The sequence below is a fragment of the Cynocephalus volans genome, chromosome 1, assembly GCF_027409185.1.
Source record: "Cynocephalus volans isolate mCynVol1 chromosome 1, mCynVol1.pri, whole genome shotgun sequence".
NCBI lineage: Eukaryota > Metazoa > Chordata > Mammalia > Dermoptera > Cynocephalidae > Cynocephalus > Cynocephalus volans.
This window is the reverse complement of record NC_084460.1, coordinates 228,107,443-228,127,891: the sequence shown is the minus strand read 5'-3', so window position 1 is coordinate 228,127,891 and position 20,449 is coordinate 228,107,443. Positions and strand designations below refer to the sequence as shown.

The following is a 20,449-nucleotide window of genomic DNA, read 5'->3' as shown; positions in this document are numbered from 1 at the left end:
GAACTGAGTCTTATTTGTTTCCACAGTGCCTCTCCTAGCACTTTGCTTATAAGAAGCTTTCATTAAATATTTGCTGGTTGACTGAATAAATAAATCTTAAAAACACATAAATAATACTGTGTTTTGTTATATATAGGATGAAGGTGACCAAGCAGCAAGTGTTGAAGAGCTTGAAAAACAGATTGATAAACTGAGTAAAGTAAGTGCTTTTCAGATTAACATTTGTATCTTTTTTGTAGTTTTAAAAATCTGCATTGCATGGAATTAGTCTTTCTGACTGCTAAGTAAAAACAAGCTTTTTGTGAATAATCAAAATGAAGAGCCCTAGAAACATTCTCACAATTAAACCTTCACAGTTTAATGCCAAAGTTAAAAGCCTTCCTCTTAATACCTGATACTGAACTTAATCAGAGCCTATGAAGAAAAGGTTCTGTATTCTTTGATTTTCCATATAAATACAAAGTATCAATAAAGGCATGGTTTTATTTCTTGGAATTAATTACTCAAAAAATTCGGTTGAATTCCATAGTAATAGTTTCAGCATCTTAGGTTTTATTTTACATTTGCATATTTGTGGGATTTATTTGCATGGGATTTATAAACTGTATATATGTATATACTTCTCAGTAACATTACTGAAATTTAAGATGAACTTTTTGTAAGAAAAAAATGAGTTTTTACCAGAAGTGGGAAAGGGGAAGGGAGAAATGGGTAAAGGACCACAAAAAATGTTTACACTGTGTAATGATAAAATTTTTTAAAAAGAAAAAATGAAGTATTATGGGATTCCTACATATTGTATCAATGTTAGATTTATCACAGATCTATCCCAAAATTTAGTCATGTGTTGCCTGTGTTTACATCATGAGTGTAAAAATAGGCAAATGCAGGTCTGGTCAATAACATATGTAAGTATTATTTGTTATATACTATAATCAATAGAATTGAGCCAGTTTGCCTTGGCTCAATAAAATATTTGATGACATTGTTTTTCAAATATAAGACATGCTTTACTATATGATACCTGATAAAATAAAACTTATCCTTTTAATCTGTGGCAACAAAAATATTCCAATTATCCTTGAAATCATTTCTGTCTGTATAAATGTTACTGAAATTGAAGTCAGACATGTAATATTTAGCCCTTTTGCTATCTTTTCCTTTATCTGCTCTAAAAGCATAACAATTATAAAGTTGTTTATATATTAATTTTTGAAGCACTTAACATCCATAATTTAATTACATGTACCATTTTTTAACAGCAACAGAGTCAGTACAGAAGGAAGCTCTTCGATGCTTCTCACTCATTGCGTTCGATGATGTTCGGCCAGGATCGCTATAGACGCCGTTACTGGATTCTTCCCCAATGTGGGGGAATTTTTGTAGAAGGCATGGAGAGTGGTGAAGGTAGGAACTATTAACCTATTACCAAGTATTAAATAAGAAACTATATTTTTTAAAACCCTGTTACTTCTTCAATATATTTTGTACTTCCATGATGAAGCCTGCTTTATTGATAAGCATTGTAAAACCTTGATTCCCATTGCTTTTGAACTCAGAATGCCCCTTTCACTGATAAATATTTCCTGCCTGCCCATGGTTTTTCTTCTGCCACTTTTTCTGACATCAAACATAAGCTATTCTTTTTCTTATTTAGTGGACAAAGATCTTCACCTGTATTACCCTTTACAGCTGCTGCTCTATTTCTCTTTCTTCCCATTGTCAAACTTTCCAACATGTGGTTTATTCTTCAACTTTTACAAGCATCCATTTTGACAGAACTCCTTGAGATAACTTGGTTATACCCAAGATCCTTATCATGATCCTCATTCATTTTGAAGTCTTGTTCATGTCTGAAATTTGTGATCACCTCTTTCTCCTTTGAACTTCCTTTCTGGATTTTGTGCTACCACCAATCCTTGATATTCTACCTTTAGACTGTTCTTTTGCTGGTTTCATATCTGTTACATTAACTAGCACAGTACATTATGCATTTGTGAGTTCAATAAACCTTCTTGAATTGAACTTTTCCGAACCCAATGTCTGGGTATTTCCAAATATCTAAATTCTGCGGGATCCAAAAGTGTTATGCCAGTGTTTTCAGATTTAGGGATGGAGTATTGACCCACGGTGGTATATGGAGGCAAGAGTTCCTTTCAACACATTTTTTGAATACCCACTGTGTGCTAGGCATTTCTAGGCACTGCAGATGGTTCAAAGTTATATAAAACATTATCCAGACCATGTAGAAGTTTACAGTCCACTGGAGAAAGAGGATTAGTTAATCACATAGATGACTAAAATAGAAATTAAAATGAAGCAGTTGTTTTGAAGCTTTTTGTTTCTTGCAATGGCACCATCCTTTTTTTTAATGAAAATTTTATGCAGAACCCCAATATCTAACTAAAACAGAATTGTTCTGATTGATCTGTTTTGGGGGAACTTTTAGCCTTTCCAAATAGACCTCTGTTTTGTATACTAGCTTTCCAATCCAGAGGTTGCCCCAGAGGCAACTCTAATGAATGTTAGGACTGTAAGTCAGAGAGTAAGCTCTTAGCCATCAAAGGTATAAAAGCAAAATGCCTAGAGGGCTCAAACTAGGGAAACCTTATATAGCCTACTTAATATTTTATCATAATTTTTGGCACACATAGCCATCTCTGCCACTAGATTGTGAACTCTTTGAAGGCAGAGACTAATTTAGGCAGGGGAACTACACTAAAATAAATAATCTGGGAGCAAAGTACACATTGGATTGGAATAAGAAGGGGTAGAGAAACCAGTTGTGAGACCATTTCAATAACCCAGCTAAAAAATAGGGAGGCCCTAAACTCAAGTGCAAACAGGATGACAGAAAGAGAGATTTTGAAGGTAGAACTGCTGTAAGAAATTTTTGTGTGTGATGTAGGAAAAGTGGAATCAATGATATATTTGATGATTTATTAATCCTCAGTAGAAAAATTGCGGTGCTTTAAACTGAATCAGAGGAGTCAAGGGGAGGAATTGTTTGGAATTAAATTAAATTAAAGTTTTAATTTAGAAATCTAATTTAAAATGACAAAATTGTGAGTCACTTGGAGATGCAAGAGCCTGTAAAGCTTAAGAGCAGACAAAGAAATGCCCAGGTCAGTGGCTCTTAAACTATAATTGGAATCACCTGAAGAGTTTTAAACCTGAGCCGTACTCCAGATTAATTATTCTTCAATTTGGTTAAAGTCCACATCATTCTCAGTCACCTAGACATGTAAACTTAAAGTTGTCTAGGACATCAATTTTTCCTTCAAAAAAATGTCTGAGATCAAGTCTCTTTGCAACACTACTGAAATCAGTTTTTTATCAGTATACACTTGGATTATTACAACTGTCCTCAACTTCACTATATACAGTCCCCTCCTGATGTTACATTTTGTCATCATATCATGTCTCAAATCCAAAATGTTGAATGACTCCCTATTGCCTATAAGATGAGGTAATAAATCTGTACTTAGCCTGTCATTCGAGGCCCTATCCAAATCTGACCTCAAACTATCTTTGCGCTGTTCTCTAACACAAATTCTCCTACACCAGTCTACTCACTGTTCCTCAACATGTGTGTATTCCTCCCCCTGTGTCTTTGCATGCTTTGCCAAATCCTGTTCATCATAATGATAATCTGCCTTTTCTTCAGTTATTGGAATTTCACCCGTTTTTCTTCATCCAGCTTAAATCCTAGCCTTTCCATAAACTTCACTAGCTTATTTAAGTGGAATTAATTTTTATTATATGTGAACTCCTAGAAAACCAAATAACTAATCACACCATTATTTTGGCACACTGATATACATACCATTTCCTTATATTATTTAAATCTTATAATCCTCATCTGTACTACTTTTTATTCTGCATATTGTTAAGCTTTATATACTGAAATATATACACTGAAAATACTTTAATTAAGAAAGTAAGTGAATAAGTAATTAAATGTCTTTGTGAGGTATATAAGAATAGCTTGTAGGAGATAGGTATTTATTTTCTTATTTTAGGCCTCTCAGATTAAATATCATTGATTGAATTTGTAGTTATTAGACCTCAGTTTCCATTCCTGCCCTACCACTTAACCTCTTTGGACCCTGATTTCTCTCTCTACCAAAGAAGAATTTTAATGAGTTCTGTATAAATTCTTTGGTTGTTGTAAGGAATGTGTCAAATAATAGATCTAAAAGAACTACAAAATGATATATAAATATTAATTGTACTTTATACTATTATTTATGGTTATTGCACATTACAGGGAGAAAATAGGAATAATTTTTTACTCAAAGGTCATTTTTCATAAAGTTTTTATTATTTCATTAATGAATGTACATCTGCTATATTTTTCTAAATGCCATGAAATTATAAAATAAATATCAGATATAGATTCCTTCTCTTTGTCTTACAGTTAATAAAAATGGGGAAAAAACTCAGGTGCATATTAAAACTTGATGATTAAATCATGAGGTTTTTTTCCATTTTAGATTTAAAGTTCATGTATTTAAAAGTTTAAATGTACATGGTTTTTTGTTTTTTAATTTTTATTTATTATTTTCATATTCATTCTTACAAATTATGATATTTCTTTATGCCATTTGCCTGACCTATCACTCCCAAACTCCCTCCTTCCTTCCCTCCCATCTCTAGCATCCTTAGATTTGTTCTCTCCTTCTGAAAGTTCAACTTATTGTTGTGGTCTTTTCTTTCTTTCTTTCCTTTATTCTTCCCTCCCTTCCTTCCTAGCAGCCAGTTATGAATGAAAACATGTGGTATTTCTGTTTCTTGAATGGCTTATTTCACTTAACATAATTTTCTCCAGACTCATCCATGTTGCTGCAAATGGGAGAATTTCATTCTTTTTTATGGCTGAGTAGTATTGCATTGTGTATATATACCACATTTTCTTTATCCAGTCATCCATCAATGGACACTTATGTTGGTTCCATATTTTGGCTTTTGTAAATAGAGCTGCAGTGAACATGGGTGTGAAAGTATCCCTTCAACATGGTGATTTCCATTCCTCTGGATATATACCCAGCAGTGGGATTGCTGGATCATATGGTAGCTCTATCTGTAGTTGTTTGAGAAACCTCCATAGTGTTTCCATATTGGCTTTGCTAGTTTACAGTTCCACCAACAGTGTAGAAGAGTTCTCCATTCCCCGCATCCTTGCCAGCATTTGTTATTCTCGGTCTTTTTAATAATGGCCAGTCTAACTGGGGTGAGATGATATCTCAGTGTGGTTTTGATTTGCATTTTTCTGATGACTAGTGATGCTGAGCATTTTTTCATGTACCTATTGGCCAATTGTATGTCTTCCTTTGGAAAATATCTATTCATCTCCTTTGCCCATTTTTTTATTGGATTATTTGATTTTTTACTGTATAGTTTGAGTTCTTTGTATATTATGGATATTAATCCCTTATCAGATGTATAGTTTGGAAATATTTTCTCCCATTTTGTAAGTTGTCTTTCCACTCTGTTGAATGTTTCCTTTGCAGAGCTTTTTAGTTTGATATAATCCCATTTATTTATTTTTTCTTTTGTTGCTTGTGTCTTGAGGTCTTATTCATAAAGTCCTTGCCCAGTCCTATTACCTGGAGTATTTCCCCTATATTTTCCTTTAGTAATGTTATGGTTTCAGGTCTTATGTTTAAGTATTTAATCCATTTTGAGTTGATTTTGGTATATGGTGAGAGTACAGGTCCAGTTTCATTTTTCTGCATATGGATGTCCAGTTTTCCCAGCACCATTTATTGAAGAGGCAGCCTTTTCCCTAGTGTATGTTCTTGTTGCTTTTGTCAAAGATCAGTTGGCTGTAAGTATGTGGGTTGATTCCTGGGTTTTCTATTCTGTTCCATTGATCTGCATGTCTGTTTTTATGCCAGTACCACGCTGTTTTAGTTACAATAGCTTTGTAATATAATTTGAAGTTGTGTAACGTCATGCTTCTGGCTTTATTTATTTATTTATTTATTTATTTATTGCTTAGGCTTGCTATGGCTATTTGGGGTCTTTTGTTGTTCCATATGAATGTTTGGATTGCTTTTTCTATTTCTGTGAAGAATGTCATTGGAATTTTGATGGGGATTGCATTGAACCTGTACATTGCTTTGGGTAGAATGGACATTTTCAAGATGTTAATTCTTCCCATCCAAGAGCATGGTGTGGTATGTCTTTACACCTTTTTGTGTCCCGTTTAATTTCTTTCAGTACTGTTTTGTAGTTCTCATTGTAGAGATCTTTCACCTCCTTGTTTAAATTGATACCTAAAATAAATAGGTATTTTATTTTTTTGGCGACTATTATAAATGGGGTTGCTTTCTTGATTTCATTTTCTGCTAGTTTGTTATTGGAGTATAAAAATGCTATTGACTTTTGAGTGTTGATTTTGTATCCTGCAACATTACTGAAATTGTTAATCAGCTCCAACAGTTTCTTGGTAGAGTCTATAGGTTTTTCTATATAGAAGATCAAGTCATCAGCAAACAAAGACAGTTTGACCTCATCCTCTCCAATCTTGATGACCTTTATTTCTTTCTTTTGCATGATTGCTCTGGCTAGTACTTCCAATACTGTGTTAAATAGGAGTGGTGAGAGTGGGCATCCTTGTCTTGTTCCTAAAAGCTTTTCCCCATTCAGGATGATATTGGCAATTGATTTATCATAAATGGCTTTTATTGTATTGAGATAATTTCCTTCTATACCTAATTTGCTGAGATTCTTAATCATGAATGAATGTTGAATTTTGTTGAATGCCTTGTCTGCATCAATTGAGATAATCATATGGTTTTTGCCCTTGATTTTGTTGATGTGGTGTATCGCATTGATTGACTTGCTTATGTTGAACCAAACTTGCATCCCTGGGATGAATCCCACTTGATCATGTTGTATAATTTTTTTTATGTGTTGCTGTAATCTGATTGTTAATATTTTGATGAGGATTTTTGCACCTCTGTTCATCAAGGATATTGTCCTGTAGTTTTCTTTTTTTGTTGTATCTTTATTTGGTTTTGGTATCTGGGTGGTGCTGGCCTCATAGAATGAGAATGGGAGAATGGCCAAAGCTGGGTCACAGAAAAGCTGGAGACCACAGCTGGAGGGAAAAAAAAAAAAACTGGAGACCACAGCTGAGGAAGTCATCAGTGCCTTTTAAATTCTGAGTCACTGTAAAAGGTCTCATGGTTACTTCCATAGTATGCAGACACTTTTATGTCCAGGTGGAAGGCAGGAAGGACCTGCCTTTCACATAAGATCACAAGTTCCTTTGGATTATAGAGAGTGCCAACTAGTCCAGTTTAATGCTACATTTTGTATCCACTTAGCTTTTATGCTTCCCTGGAGTTAGCACACTGCCAGCTTGCTATTAGTTGCACTCAACTGCAGGTCTGAAGTAGAAGTATTTGGTTGAGAGTTTTGTAGTGCTTTGGGGTACCCCTGATGTGGGACATGGATCCATGTAAGTCAAGATGTCAAGATGAGAATCTTTCTGCACCTGAAAAGATGAGAGTTTTACACAATATGACTAATGAGGACAGAATAATGGAGGGCTAGGGCAAATGAGGCCTCTGTTTAATGCCAGGTGGGATTCCTGTGGTGTTATCTGGGAGTGGAATGCTCAGAAGATCCTCCGCAGTCGAGTAGGTTGAGGAAGACAAGTCTAAGATTGTGATAGCTTTGCCCTGAGTGTTATTGTGTGGGATAGCTGCAGAGGATTATTTGTACAGTTTGTTAATATCTGTAAGGAAGGTGAAAAGAGTTATTTATGCTCCAGTCACCCTCTTACTTAGGCAAAAGTCTGTCATCTTCAGGGATGATCCATATGGTCCGTCCTTTTTTTCTGCAGCATGAAAACAGGAGTTGCAGTTGCTATTTTCCCACCTCCAAATAGAATACACTGGGCATAAGGACTGCAGCAAAATCTCCCACTTACAAAGTGAGCATACAACAAAAATATAGAACTGTTTAAAGTGAGAGTCAAAATTGCCCTGCCTGTGGTAGTGTAGCTAGCAGGCATCATCAGGAAGGCAGGAGAGCATCCAAATTTGTATCTATTCATTCATTTGTAATATGAACAACACAAACCTCCCTTCCACTTGTTGAAATCATGACAGAAACAAAAAACAGAGAGAAATGTTTAGGTATTAAAAACTCAGGTCCCAGTATACCAAGTAGATTCTTCAGCTATTTCTGCTCTTTGATTCCCAGGTCCCAAGGACTTTCACCAAAGTGGAGGGACCTTTATGAGGTGTATGCAGTGTTCAAAGTATAAACAGCAGGGGACACCCAGATCAGACAATCTTACAGAGGTCATTGTTGAAGGGATTGGTGCAGCTGTCTTTCAGAATACTATGTTAGCATTCTGTACTGCCTATGGATAAGAAAGAGCATGAAACAGTCTCACCCCATACCATGTTGGCAAGCCCATTGTCAATTGGCAGCAGCTGTGAAAGGAGAACCATTGTTTGTCTAATATGTGAAATCCCAATATATAACAAATATGTCTAAGTCTGAATAGTATGTATACTGACTGCACATGCAAGAGGTGCAGCAACTTCATATCCAGAAAGTGTGTGTACCATTCATCAGGTAGAAGAAATCAAATAGGCAAAAACTGACAAATGCCATCAAAGTCTCTTTGCCTAAGAGCAGTCACAGATACTTATAGTTCTAGTGTCAAACAGGGTTAGCCAAACAAGGTTGTTAAATGGTGAAATGGTGCTGCTCAGTACCCCTGCCTGAGTCTGTTCTTATAAAAGAAGAGCAATCTCTTTCTCCTCCAGGTGTGCAATATTGTTGCACGATGTTGGCAGGTTTTGTAAGTACAGGTAGGTTTTGGCAACATACCTGGCCAACAGTTAGAGAAGCTAGCAGCAGAGGTCACAGTAAATATGTCCAGCTGATATGTGGATGTGCTTGTATAGGACTTAAGTTCCCAGTATTTCCATGCCAGTTATGCAGTCCGATAACGAAACAACTAGAATTGATGCAAAAGGTCCTAGACCCTTCTCAGTGAAAGATAGTCTTTCACGCATAGTTAATACCAAATCCAAACCCCAGTAGAGGAACTTGTTTGCCAGAGCTCTTTTGTAGTCTAGAACCATAGACACTTGTTCCCCCATTTCTAGCAAGCCCATAAATGTTTGAGGCTCTTCTCCTTTGCAGCATAATGATCCAGGATATATGGATAACAATCTCTTGGAGGCAGACATGGGGGACTGAGCCCAGCCCAGCCCTAGTTTTCCTTAAATTTGAAAGAGCTCAGATCAGGGAAGAAAGAAGCTTGGCTTTAAGATTTGGATCAAACTCAGAAAGGGAAGCTGATGACTGAGTATTCTTGCTGGTAATCCCATTTCAAATGAGTCAAGATGATGTAGGGTATATCCCTCAGCTCTCTTCTCCAAGTCCTTTTCTGAAGAATCTAGAGGCTATGAGATCTTACCAAGCAGTTTGTTGGGGGTGAGCCTAAATAGCCCTAATGTCTGAAGGCAATTCCTCCCCAGGGACTTTCTCTACCTAATCTTCTGGTGACTTTACCTCTCCTAACAATTGATCAAGTCTCGAACCATTTGATATTCTATCTCATCTCACATACCTCTTTTCCATAGTCTCAGTGGGTCTTATAAGTTTTGGATAGGATCACATTCCCACACTCTAGAATTAGTCAACCCCTCAATTTCTGTCTTATCATTCCTTCTGTTTATGAGTAATACCACATTTATTGGTGTGTGGGAAACTCTGCCAGTAGTCTAGCCCATCTAGCTTCTCCTTCCTTTGCTTCTTTCTTTTTATTTGGGGCAGAAAGCTGTGCCATTTATTAGGCTTTTTCTTTCCATTTCCTCCCCTGAAATGGGGCTCATATGATCTAAAAGAACTGTTCATTTCTAACAGTGCTTCCCTGATGAAGGAATAAAATCAAAGCCATTTTCCAACTAGGAGGACCTGCTCTGATTCATTCATTCATCATTCTCTGCACCAAGAGCATGTTGTCAGGGCTTCTCCTCTCTAAGGATCCTTCCAAGTGCTTATGGTAGTAGACCTATTAAGAGCCTAGCACTTGCTCTATGTACTGCTGGATTTCTTCATGCTGATAGTCCCACTAATACTCCTGTACACCATGCCTCACATAACTGGCATCACATCCAGAGGGGTGAATTGCCTCATGTATTAGAACAAAGAGACAGTGGAAGTTTATCCCACCTTCTCTTTTAAAGAGTTTGCCATCATCCTTTCAGGTTCACCCTCCCCCTTAGGACTCATGAAAATCTCTAAGCTGGTAAGGAGAAGGGATGGAATTGAATTTCAAGCCAACTTATCACCACTAGTCACCCTCTATAGTTTACCACTTTAGGGCTTCTCCTGTCTTCAGGTATAGCTATTGAGACCATCCTAACTCTGCCAAGTGAATTACCACTGCCGCCAAGGAAAAATTATTCCACTTCAGGCTGCTCCCCTTCCAGAAAGCCATGACATCAGGACCTTGGTGGGCACCAATTGTGCATGGTCCCACAAACCACTAACGACACACATGGTGCTAACAGCAGCAACGTTTGTTAGTGAGGGTAACCTACAAGCAGAGAAGTAACAGTACAAAGGATCTCCCAGCCCCTGAAGTGGTTACAAAGGACTTCGATGTGTAACAAGAGCATTCTAAGAGACAAAATGCTATATGTACCCCACAGCTTGCTCTGTGTTTATGCAAAGGTAGAAAATATTTAATTTTCAGTAAACAGTAAACATATTAAGGGACCTTCAGGTCTAGAAACAGTGCTAGGAGGTATGCATACCAAGAGTCAAAGGTCCTACATACGGAGGACCCTCAGAACAGTGTTGATGTCAGATAAAGGCCCTACTATCCTTCCGCTGGTCCTCAGCAAAGTGGGAAGAAACCGAGCACCATGGCCATTCAGCTAAAACCAGGGATTTGTTACCCTTCAATTCACTATCGTTTTTTTTTTTTTTTTAAAGCTGTTTGGGGTATGTAAGATAGTAGATAATTTGTTCAGTATTGGAAGGAAAATGAAACAAGTTTATTGTCAATTATCTGCATATACTGTGATATGAGTGTTACTCTTCCATTTTGTATTAGGATGTGGTTACAGCATTAGGTCCATAAGTATAAACCCAATTCCTATCAGGAAATATGAGAATCTTACCTGAAGGGTGAGGGTTTTATGGTATCAGTAGTATCATTCACCTTTTTAAAAATTTCTGAATCAGATTGGGAAGGAAGAGCCCTAAATATACTGCTAATAAGAATCTGCTTCCTGTAGTCTTCTCCACACTAGTATCAAGATGTCTCCTAGAAGCTGGGTTGTGGTAGTACTGTCAACATGAAGTTGGGGCATCCGTGAAAGCACTCCTGGGGTTAAGTCATATTGAATGGACAAGGGCCCTTGAGCCCTGGGAAGAGGCCATTTGTGGTTGAACCTCTCTTCAACTTGTATTCTAAATACCAATATTTTTACATTTCTTTCATTCTTTATCTGTTTCACTTAGAATTTAGTAAAATCTATTTGAAAGTTTTAGCCTCCTTCAACCCAGCTAAGGAGAGCCACAGGAAAGATTTTTCACTTGAACTGAGAATGGCAGACACCCAGGGTCCAGTGACAACAGTTAGGTGAGCTAAGAGGGTTCAAAGTGATTCTGATAAAACTCAAAGAGACATAGTTGCTAATAGCAAACTTTGCTACTTTCAGGATTTGTTCTGAGAAATGATATTTTCTTTATTATTATGTACTTGTAATTACTGCCAGGGAAATTAATCACATGAACAAAATTCTATGTTTTCTCTTTTCTTCCTCCTTTTTAGTCTGCTTTGAAGATGTTTATTAATACTCATTGTCATGTGTCAAAGAAGTAAGGACAGAAAAGAACAGGATTGTATGAGACAGCAGATAGAAAACTATTTAGATAATCTTTTATACTAAATATCCTGTATCTACTTTCAAATTTTTAAAAATAATTTTACATTTTAATTAGAGGTTTAACTTTATAATTAGGCAATTTGAATATAAAAGTTAAAGACAGACATGACTATTAAAATTATCAGCTCAATCTACTTTATTAGGTACAAATGAGAAATCATCTGTTAGTCTCAAACTAGTAAAACATGTTTGTTTCTTATTTGTTTTTTAATATATGACACCAATTTTTGAGATTTTAGTTCTCAGAATAAATCAAACATAAATATGAGTACTACCTTATTAGCCAGTAACCTGTATAAAGTTAAGGAATGTGTGAGCACAGATGTGTGAAGAGAATATTCATCACCCTTCTATCGTGTGCCTAACTGGAAGTGATGAGGCAGAGTGGTTTTCTCAGGGTAAATGTACAGACGTGCATAAAGGTATAAGGTTTTTTTCTGGCTGCTTTTAAGATTTTCTCTTATCGCTGGTTTTGAACAATTTGATTATGATATATCCTGGTTTAGTTACCTTTGTGTTTCTTTGCTTGGAGTTTATTGAGTTTCTTGGATCCATGTGTTTATAGTTTTCATCAAGTTTGGAAAATTTTCAGCCATTATTTTTTCAAAAGTCCTCCTCTGCTAATTTTGCTCTCTTGTTGTCATTTCTGGATCAGCTTTGATTGATTGATTTTTCTAAGTATGTGTCATGTTTTCCTGCTTTTTTGCATGCCTCCTAATTTTGACCATGCTAGACATTGTCAATTCTACCTTGTTAGGTGCTGGATATTTTTAAATTCCTATAAATATTCTTGCTTTGTTTAATGAGACACAGTTAAGTTACTTAGAAAAAGTTTGATCCTAGGGCCGACCCCGTGGCTCACTCGGGAGAGTGCAGCGCTGGGAGCGCAGCAGCACTCCGGCCGGCCGGCCGTGGGTTCAGATCCTATGTAGGGATGGCCGGTGCGCTGCGCTCACTGGCTGAGCGCGGTGTGGGCGACGCCAAGCCAAGGGTTGTGATCCCCTTACCGGTAACATAAAGACAAAAAAAAAAAAGAAAGAAAAGAAAAAGTTTGATCCTTTTAAGTCTTACATTTCAAATTTGTTAGGCAGAATTAGAACAGTGCTCAGTCAAGAGCTAATTACCCACTACTAGTGAAGCAAGTTCCTTCTGAGTACTCTATCTACCTACCTATCTATCTGTCTATCTTAAGCTTTCCCAGTCTGGTTGGTAGGAACAGGCACTATTCCCAACCTGTGTGAGCACCTGGCACTGTCACCTCTAATCCTTTCAGGTGGTTTTTTTCCCCCTGGCCTCAGGTAGGTTCCTCACACATATGTGCTGATCATTTCATCTGAATACTTGAGGGGTTCCTCTGCACATCTCTGGAGAATATTTGAGAAATTGAAAAAAAGAAAAAGAGGAGCAAGGTTATCAAGGACAGGAGTGTTGCAGAGGTTGCAAAGGTTGACAGGGAACAGATCATACAGCAGTGTCATAGGCCTTGGTTAGGCATTTGAATTTCATTCTAAGGTGCAGAAAAGCAAATAGTAGTATTCCATTTATGTAATAGTGCAAAATGATAGTCATAGATAGTACATGTAAGATTTCTGGAAGATAAGATAGATAGGATTAACCGTGGTTAGCACTGAAGAGTAAAAAATAGAGACAGGAAATAGGGCAGAAAGAGCTTTTACTCTATACCCTTCGTTACTGAATATTTTACCTTGAATGTATATTACTTTTCAAAGTGAATAAAGTAGTGGATTTATATTTTTAAAATACCTTTTATAAGTTATTTTTTAAAAAACAATAGGCAAAAATATGAACCAGAAGTTCAAATTTCATTGAGCGTGTAGGCAAACAGATGCTGTCATGTACTTCTAGCGTTAGTATATATTGATCCCAACTTTCTAGAGGGCAGTTTGACAATATAGTTCAGAAACGCTGAAAAGTTCATATCTTAGGACTCAGTGCGTTTTCTTCCAGGAATTTATCCTAAGGAAGTAAATCCGGGGTGGGGTGGTGTGGTGGGGGGAGTCCAAAGATGCAAATACTAGGTTATTTATCATTTACAGCATTTTTTACAATAGTGAATAATTGTGCCCTATTAATGTCCATCACTAGAAGATTGATTATTTAAATTATTATCTAGTCCATTGAATACTCTGCAGCCATTAAAATTTATGTTGTAGTTAAATTTATTGACACTTCAAGATGTTTACAGAGTATGATTCAGTAAAACAGGTAGGTTAGAATATTATGCCTATAATAGAATTTCCTTTTTTTTGAATTATATAGAGTGTGTGTATTGCATAGAGAACTATTGGAGAATTTATACAAAAATGTTAATACCTTTAATATTTTTATGTTTTAATTTTTTGTAATGGATATACATAACTTTCCAATGAATGAAAAATATAATCTGTAAAAAAGGAAAATGTGGGGAGTATTAAGTAATCTAGAAAACTTTGTTTAAATATTTATTCATATAATTTGATAAATAGTAATAAAATTTAATTACAATATTGATTTGATCTGGAGTAACTGATCTTCATAATACTTTTTGATTTTGTAGGACTAGAAGAAATTGCAAAAGAAAGAGAAAAACTAAAAAAGGCAGAAACTAGTATCCAGATCAAAGAAGAAATGTTCGAGACTTCTGGGGATACTTTAAATTGTTCAAATACAGATCAATGTGAGCAAAAGGAAGATCTTAAAGAAAAAGATAACACAAATCTGTTTCTTCAGAAACCTGGTTCTTTTTCCAAATTAAGCAAGCTGTTAGAAGTAGCTAAAATGCCTCCTGAGTCAGATGTTATGACCCCCAAACCAAATGTTAGTGCAAATGGGTGCACATTGTCTTATCAAAACAGTGGAAAACATTCATTGGGCAGCATTCCATCAACAGCAACACAAAGCAATGCGGAAAAGACAGACTCTAATAATCTGTTTAATACTGGTTCTAGTGGTCAAGGGAAGTTCTACAGTCCTCTCCCCAATGACCAGTTGTTAAAAACACTGACTGAAAAGAATAGACAATGGTTTAGCCTTTTGCCGAGAACACCTTGTGATGACACTTCACTAACACATACCGATATGTCAACTACTTCTTTAGTGACTCCTCAGTCTCAACCACCATCTAAGTCACCTTCACCTGCCCCAGCTCCTCTTCTTGGGTCATCTTCTGCTCAGAATCCCGTAGGCCTAAATGCATTCGCTTTATCACCTCTTCAGGTTAGTACTGCTAACTGTAACTCATTTTTATATTGCTTTATTTTATCTTTGACCCCATGAAGATTTTCACTTAAGGGGATCAGTTGAAGAGTTAACAGTATCCCTGCCATAATTTGAAAAGGGAAGCAAATCAGAATTTCTATCAACAAGCTGCATTAGAACTACTGATTTCTAGCCTATGTCTAAGTCTTCTGTAATTACTCTTTAACTTATTCCTGTTGTATTTAAAAGGGAAATTACTTTGGGGAGCAAATAAGAACATGAAATTTAATATTGTTGCTAATATATTTCGTTTTCCTCTAATTGTGATAAGTGAAAGAATATTTTTTCAGAATTTGAAAAATAATTTCAGATTCTAAACATTTTTCCTAACTTCTTAGATTAATTTACTTTTTAAATGTTTTACTTTTACAGATGAAAAGTGGAGTATCTGTGATGGGACTTCAGTTTTGTGGGTGGCCCACTGGTGTCCTTACTTCCAACATTCCATTTACATCACCTTTACCTAGTCTGGGGTCAGGGTTAGGATTATCAGAAGGAAATGGTAATTCATTTTTGACTTCCAATGTTGCTTCAAGTAAAAGTGAATCTCCAGTACCACAGAATGAAAAGGTCTCTTCAACTCAACCTGCACCTGTTGAAGTGGCAAAACCAGTAGATTTTCCTAGTCCAAAACCTATTCCAGAAGGTATGTACCTTGATATGGTTTAAAGCCTCTTAACTTTATTTCATTATTATTGATTCCTATTTATAACTGAATTTTTCATGGTTTTATATGTAGTTGATAAATCTTTTCATTTGCATTGTGCCATTCTCTCCTATTAAAAATATTTGTAAAAGATCTAAATATTTATCTTGACTTAGAAATGCAGTTTGGTTGGTGGAGAATTATTGACCCAGAGGACTTAAAAGCTTTGCTTAAAGTGCTACATCTCAGAGGAATAAGAGAAAAGGCATTACAAAAACAAATTCAGAAGCACTTGGATTATATTACTCAAGCCTGCATCAAGAATAAGGATGGTATGTACCTAAAAGAGCTTAGATATGAGAATTAAATCTTTTATCCTAAAATGCATTTTAGTATGTCTTAATTCTTAATTTATTACTATTTTTTTCTATTTTCTCAACAAACAGTAACTATTTACATTTCTTAAATTGGTATTACATTCTTATACTTTTTTACACCTGCAGACATACTGTTTTCTGTTTCTGAGAGTGTTTCTACTTTTAAGAGTAAGCTGCTTTTACATGTACATGCACATCTGTATATATTAAATTAGATGTACATGATACCTCTGGAATTTTATTCACTTTCTGCAAGAAATCACTGAGGGGAAAAACTCAATAAAGTGGATTTTAAAATTAATTTCTTTTCAAATGTAGTTGCTATTATTGAATTAAATGAAAATGAAGAAAACCAGGTAACTCAAGATATTGTGGAGAACTGGTCAGTAGAAGAACAAGCAATGGAAATGGATTTGGGTATCCTTCAACAGGTAGAAGATCTAGAAAGGAGAGTTGCATCAGCAAGTTTGCAAGTAAAGGTAAAATTGACTTGGAATAAAATCTGTTCTTAGGATGATGGAAGGTAACTAATATTTATTACATGCCTAAAATATGCCAGTTATTGTGCTAAATGTTTTCACTTTATCTCACTTAATTCTCAAAACAATCCTGGATTAATTCCCCTCCATCTGAGCCAGGTAAGAACCAGGCTCAGAGTAAGTAACCTGCCAGTGGTCATATAGTAAGAGGCTAAATATGGATTTAAAACAAGTCCTTCTGACTCTAGAACCCATATTCCTTTTACCAAATCTTGCTGCCTACTTAATGTTATTGAGAAATATCATTTCTGGTATGCAATTTTTAACCACAAGCAGAATTTCAGTTTTCCCCATGATAAACGTAATGTTCTAGTACAAATCTTATCAGACTCCTATTGTAGTGTTTCATACAGGCCATGTTATATGTCAGACTTTTACTCTATATAGTTTAAATTTGAAGAACAGTATAGATATATCCAAATGTATGATACACAGACACTCGCATCCTACATGTATATGTAAAGTGTTTGTTTGTTTACTGGGCATTACCATGTGACAGGCAATGACTAGAACTGGTTTCCGATGGGACAGGCAAAAGGAAAAGCTTTAGTTTTGTCCAAGAATTTTTGATTTTGTAAAGGGGGGTGTAAATGTCTTATCAATTGATAATAAGGTTGCGTCTCCAAAAATAAATGGATTGATGATGAATAGGCATGAAAGGGAGAGTTACCTGCACAGGTTTAGAAAATTTAGTCCCCATGTAATTTGATTTGATATTTCATATTTTATTCAGAATAAGAAATTTATGGCATAATATTTTCCTATCCAATAATTAAAATTTTGTTTCATGGGCCAAGCCCGTGGCGCACTCTGGAGAGTGCGGCGCTGGGAGTGCGGCGACGCTCCCGCTGCGGGTTCGGATCCTATATAGGACTGGCCGGTGCACTCACTGGCTGAGTGCCGGTCACGAAAGACAAAAAAAAAAAAAATTTTGTTTCATAATAAGTTTAATGTAGGCATTTGGGCACTTCTGAGGATCTCCAAAAAATGTAGTTTTCAGAGTTAATAAAATATCCCTTTCTTGCCACAAATATAATTACCAACATTGGGAAGAAAAAATTTATCATTTGCTAAGACTATTGTGCTAACAAACGATATGTCTTCTTTTCTTAGTACTATAATACAGGATAAAAATGCCTCATTTATCTGGATCTTCAACACAAGTTAATTTCCTGTAAAAATGAAAATTATTCCATTTAGTGCCATAATTTTTTAGCATGTTTGTTGGATATCTTATGTTATGCATTTCTCTGCCTTCTTCAATTGAGAATAATGAGTGTAATTTAAATTATCTTGGTGTCACAGGATCATCAGTATGAAGACCAATTATTAGGCAATGATTCCCTTAGGAAATGTAAAGAGGTTCTGCCCCTACACTGAATGATCCTGGTGTGCTTTGCTTTTTAAATTATCACATCTACTTTCTATCGGCTGTCTTTGTCCTCTGTCATGGTCAGTTGTTACTGCTTGCTGGTTTAAATTTTATTGACTGTACTAGCCCTATTTTCCTCTGACTTTTTCCCATCTAATTTGCCAATTCTAATTGAGTATAGGTTGTGAAAGCATATCATCAACCTTTTTAAAATTATGTATAAAGTCAGAGTGTAGGCCTGAAACATTTTCCTGGTGACATACTTTGATTTTGGTGCATTGACCTTATCACATTCCTGGCTGCTTAAATGCTCTTGGCTGTGTTCTCAGTAGTTAAGTAGGATTTGCTTTTTAAGTGGGATATTTTAATACTTTAAGTGGGATGTTTAATACCTCTAATAAGGTGTTACTGGATTATTCTGTATTAGTCTAAGAATTGAATTATAATTATATTAGTCTTAAAGAGTCTAAGAACACAAGTGATGAAAAAAGTGATGAAATAACCACAAAACGTTATTTTAATACCTATATAGGATTTAATAATGTTTTTCTTTAAAAGAAAATAAGAGTTATATGGTTAGCCTGGGGAACTAGTGGTTGTGAAGTCACATTAAAAAGGTGGCTTAGGTCTACTTAGGTGCATTTATTTCTATTTTTAATATTGTTAATAATTTGGAAGTCCTTTTTTTATACTGTAGGAAAATCTGTGAATCCTTAGTCCTAGTTCTGTTGTCGAGAGTGTACAAAAAGTTTAATTACTCTTCCAGCTCCTGTAAAGACAGTTTCTGTGTCTCTTTAAAAATTCCTTCAGCCATTAGTCCTGTGAAATTGTTTCCAGGTCCATGATTCTCTTCTGAATAAGCATCAATGTCAGTGTCCTTCTTAAATCTGGCACTATACTTCTATTAACACTATTTGGATTTGTACCAGCTTTTTAGCATCCACATTATACTATTGCTTTACTGAATATACGATGTAACAAAAATCCCTGGGCCTCTTTCAAAGTACTTTTAAATGAGTTCTATCACATTCAGTATTTCTGTCATTAGTTGCTTAAAACTTCAATGCTAAAATCTGCATTTATCATTATTATATTTTTACTAATTAAATTTGGGCACAGTTTTCAGTATATGGAACTATTTTTGTCTTAGTCCTATCATCCAGAATATTAAACTTCTTCCTAGTTTTAAATCACCTGCAGATTTATAGCAATCAACCAAATTATTCATAAATGTATTAACAGGACAAGCCAAATATAGAGCCTTTGGGCACTGGCATTGAGGACCTTTTCTGAGGTGACAAGTTCTGTTAATTGCTAGTTTTTTGGATATAGTATTCAGCCATCTAGATTTCTCTAACTCTAATCTAGTCCTCATTTTTTGACCTTGTCAGTTGCCTTGCAGAAATCAAGATACACTATGTTTACAGGGTTCCCTTTATTTAGCAATTTTGTATCCCTTTAAAAATACGGGAATGATGTTCACTTGACATGACTTGTACCTACACACTTGTGTCCTATGCATAAATTTCATTTTTCCTTTGTAAATATAAATGTTCTACTGTGTTAAAGGGGAATACTTGATCCTAATAAGATAAAATAATTATCTCTCAATAGATATAATAAAAAGTTCATTCTGTTTTTCATTTAATATGTATTTACTAAGTACCTGTTTCATATCAGACAGTAGACATCACAGAATTGGATAAAATGTGGTTCCTACCCTCAGAAAGCTTGCCATATAATAGGGAGGTAAGATATGTATACATATATGCAGAATCTAGAAACTGACAGTAGAGAAGTACAGAATAGTTCATGAATCTAGAAAAAGAATACCCACCTTGTGGCAGAGATATGGAAGAGATTAGGGAAGATTTCATGTGGAAGTCAAGATAGAACTTAAAAGGATGAGTAAGGCTTTAAAAGTCAGAGACTAGAGAATGCAATACCTGGAAGTGGGAAGTGAGTTAGAGGATTGATATAAGCAAGCTAAGTTATAAGATCATTCATTTATTTCATCAACATATATGTATCCAGTGCCCATTGTTTGCCTTCACTGTGCTGGAGGTAAATGAGTAAAAGCATACATGATCCCTGCTCTCATGGAATTTAGAGGTAGAAAGATGTCAGTCAGATGACCACATTAGTATAAAATGGCAACCATGACAAGGTTATGGAGCTTTATTTGGTCCTATGAGAGCCTGTAGTAGGAGGACTCACCTCCTGAAGGCGGTCAAGGAAGGATTTTGCTTCAGGGGGTCCTTTCATGTTGAGGTGAATTTTAACATGAGAGCTGCAGGATTAGTGGAGTTAACTAGGTG

The 20,449-nt window shown here is 35.6% G+C and overlaps 1 protein-coding gene across 9 annotated transcripts in view; it reads left to right on the top strand.

Moving 5' to 3' along the window:
- BAZ2B (bromodomain adjacent to zinc finger domain 2B) overlaps positions 1-20,449 on the top strand; it is a 294,255-nt gene that overhangs the window by 260,537 nt on the left and 13,269 nt on the right. For all 9 annotated transcript variants that reach the window (XM_063092906.1, XM_063092873.1, XM_063092915.1 and 6 more), the window contains 6 exons: positions 137-199; positions 1,263-1,407; positions 14,497-15,155; positions 15,570-15,843; positions 16,020-16,175; positions 16,539-16,699. In XM_063092906.1, the coding sequence (XP_062948976.1) occupies positions 137-199; positions 1,263-1,407; positions 14,497-15,155; positions 15,570-15,843; positions 16,020-16,175; positions 16,539-16,699 (1,458 nt within the window). The remainder of the gene's footprint in view (positions 1-136; positions 200-1,262; positions 1,408-14,496; positions 15,156-15,569; positions 15,844-16,019; positions 16,176-16,538; positions 16,700-20,449) is intronic.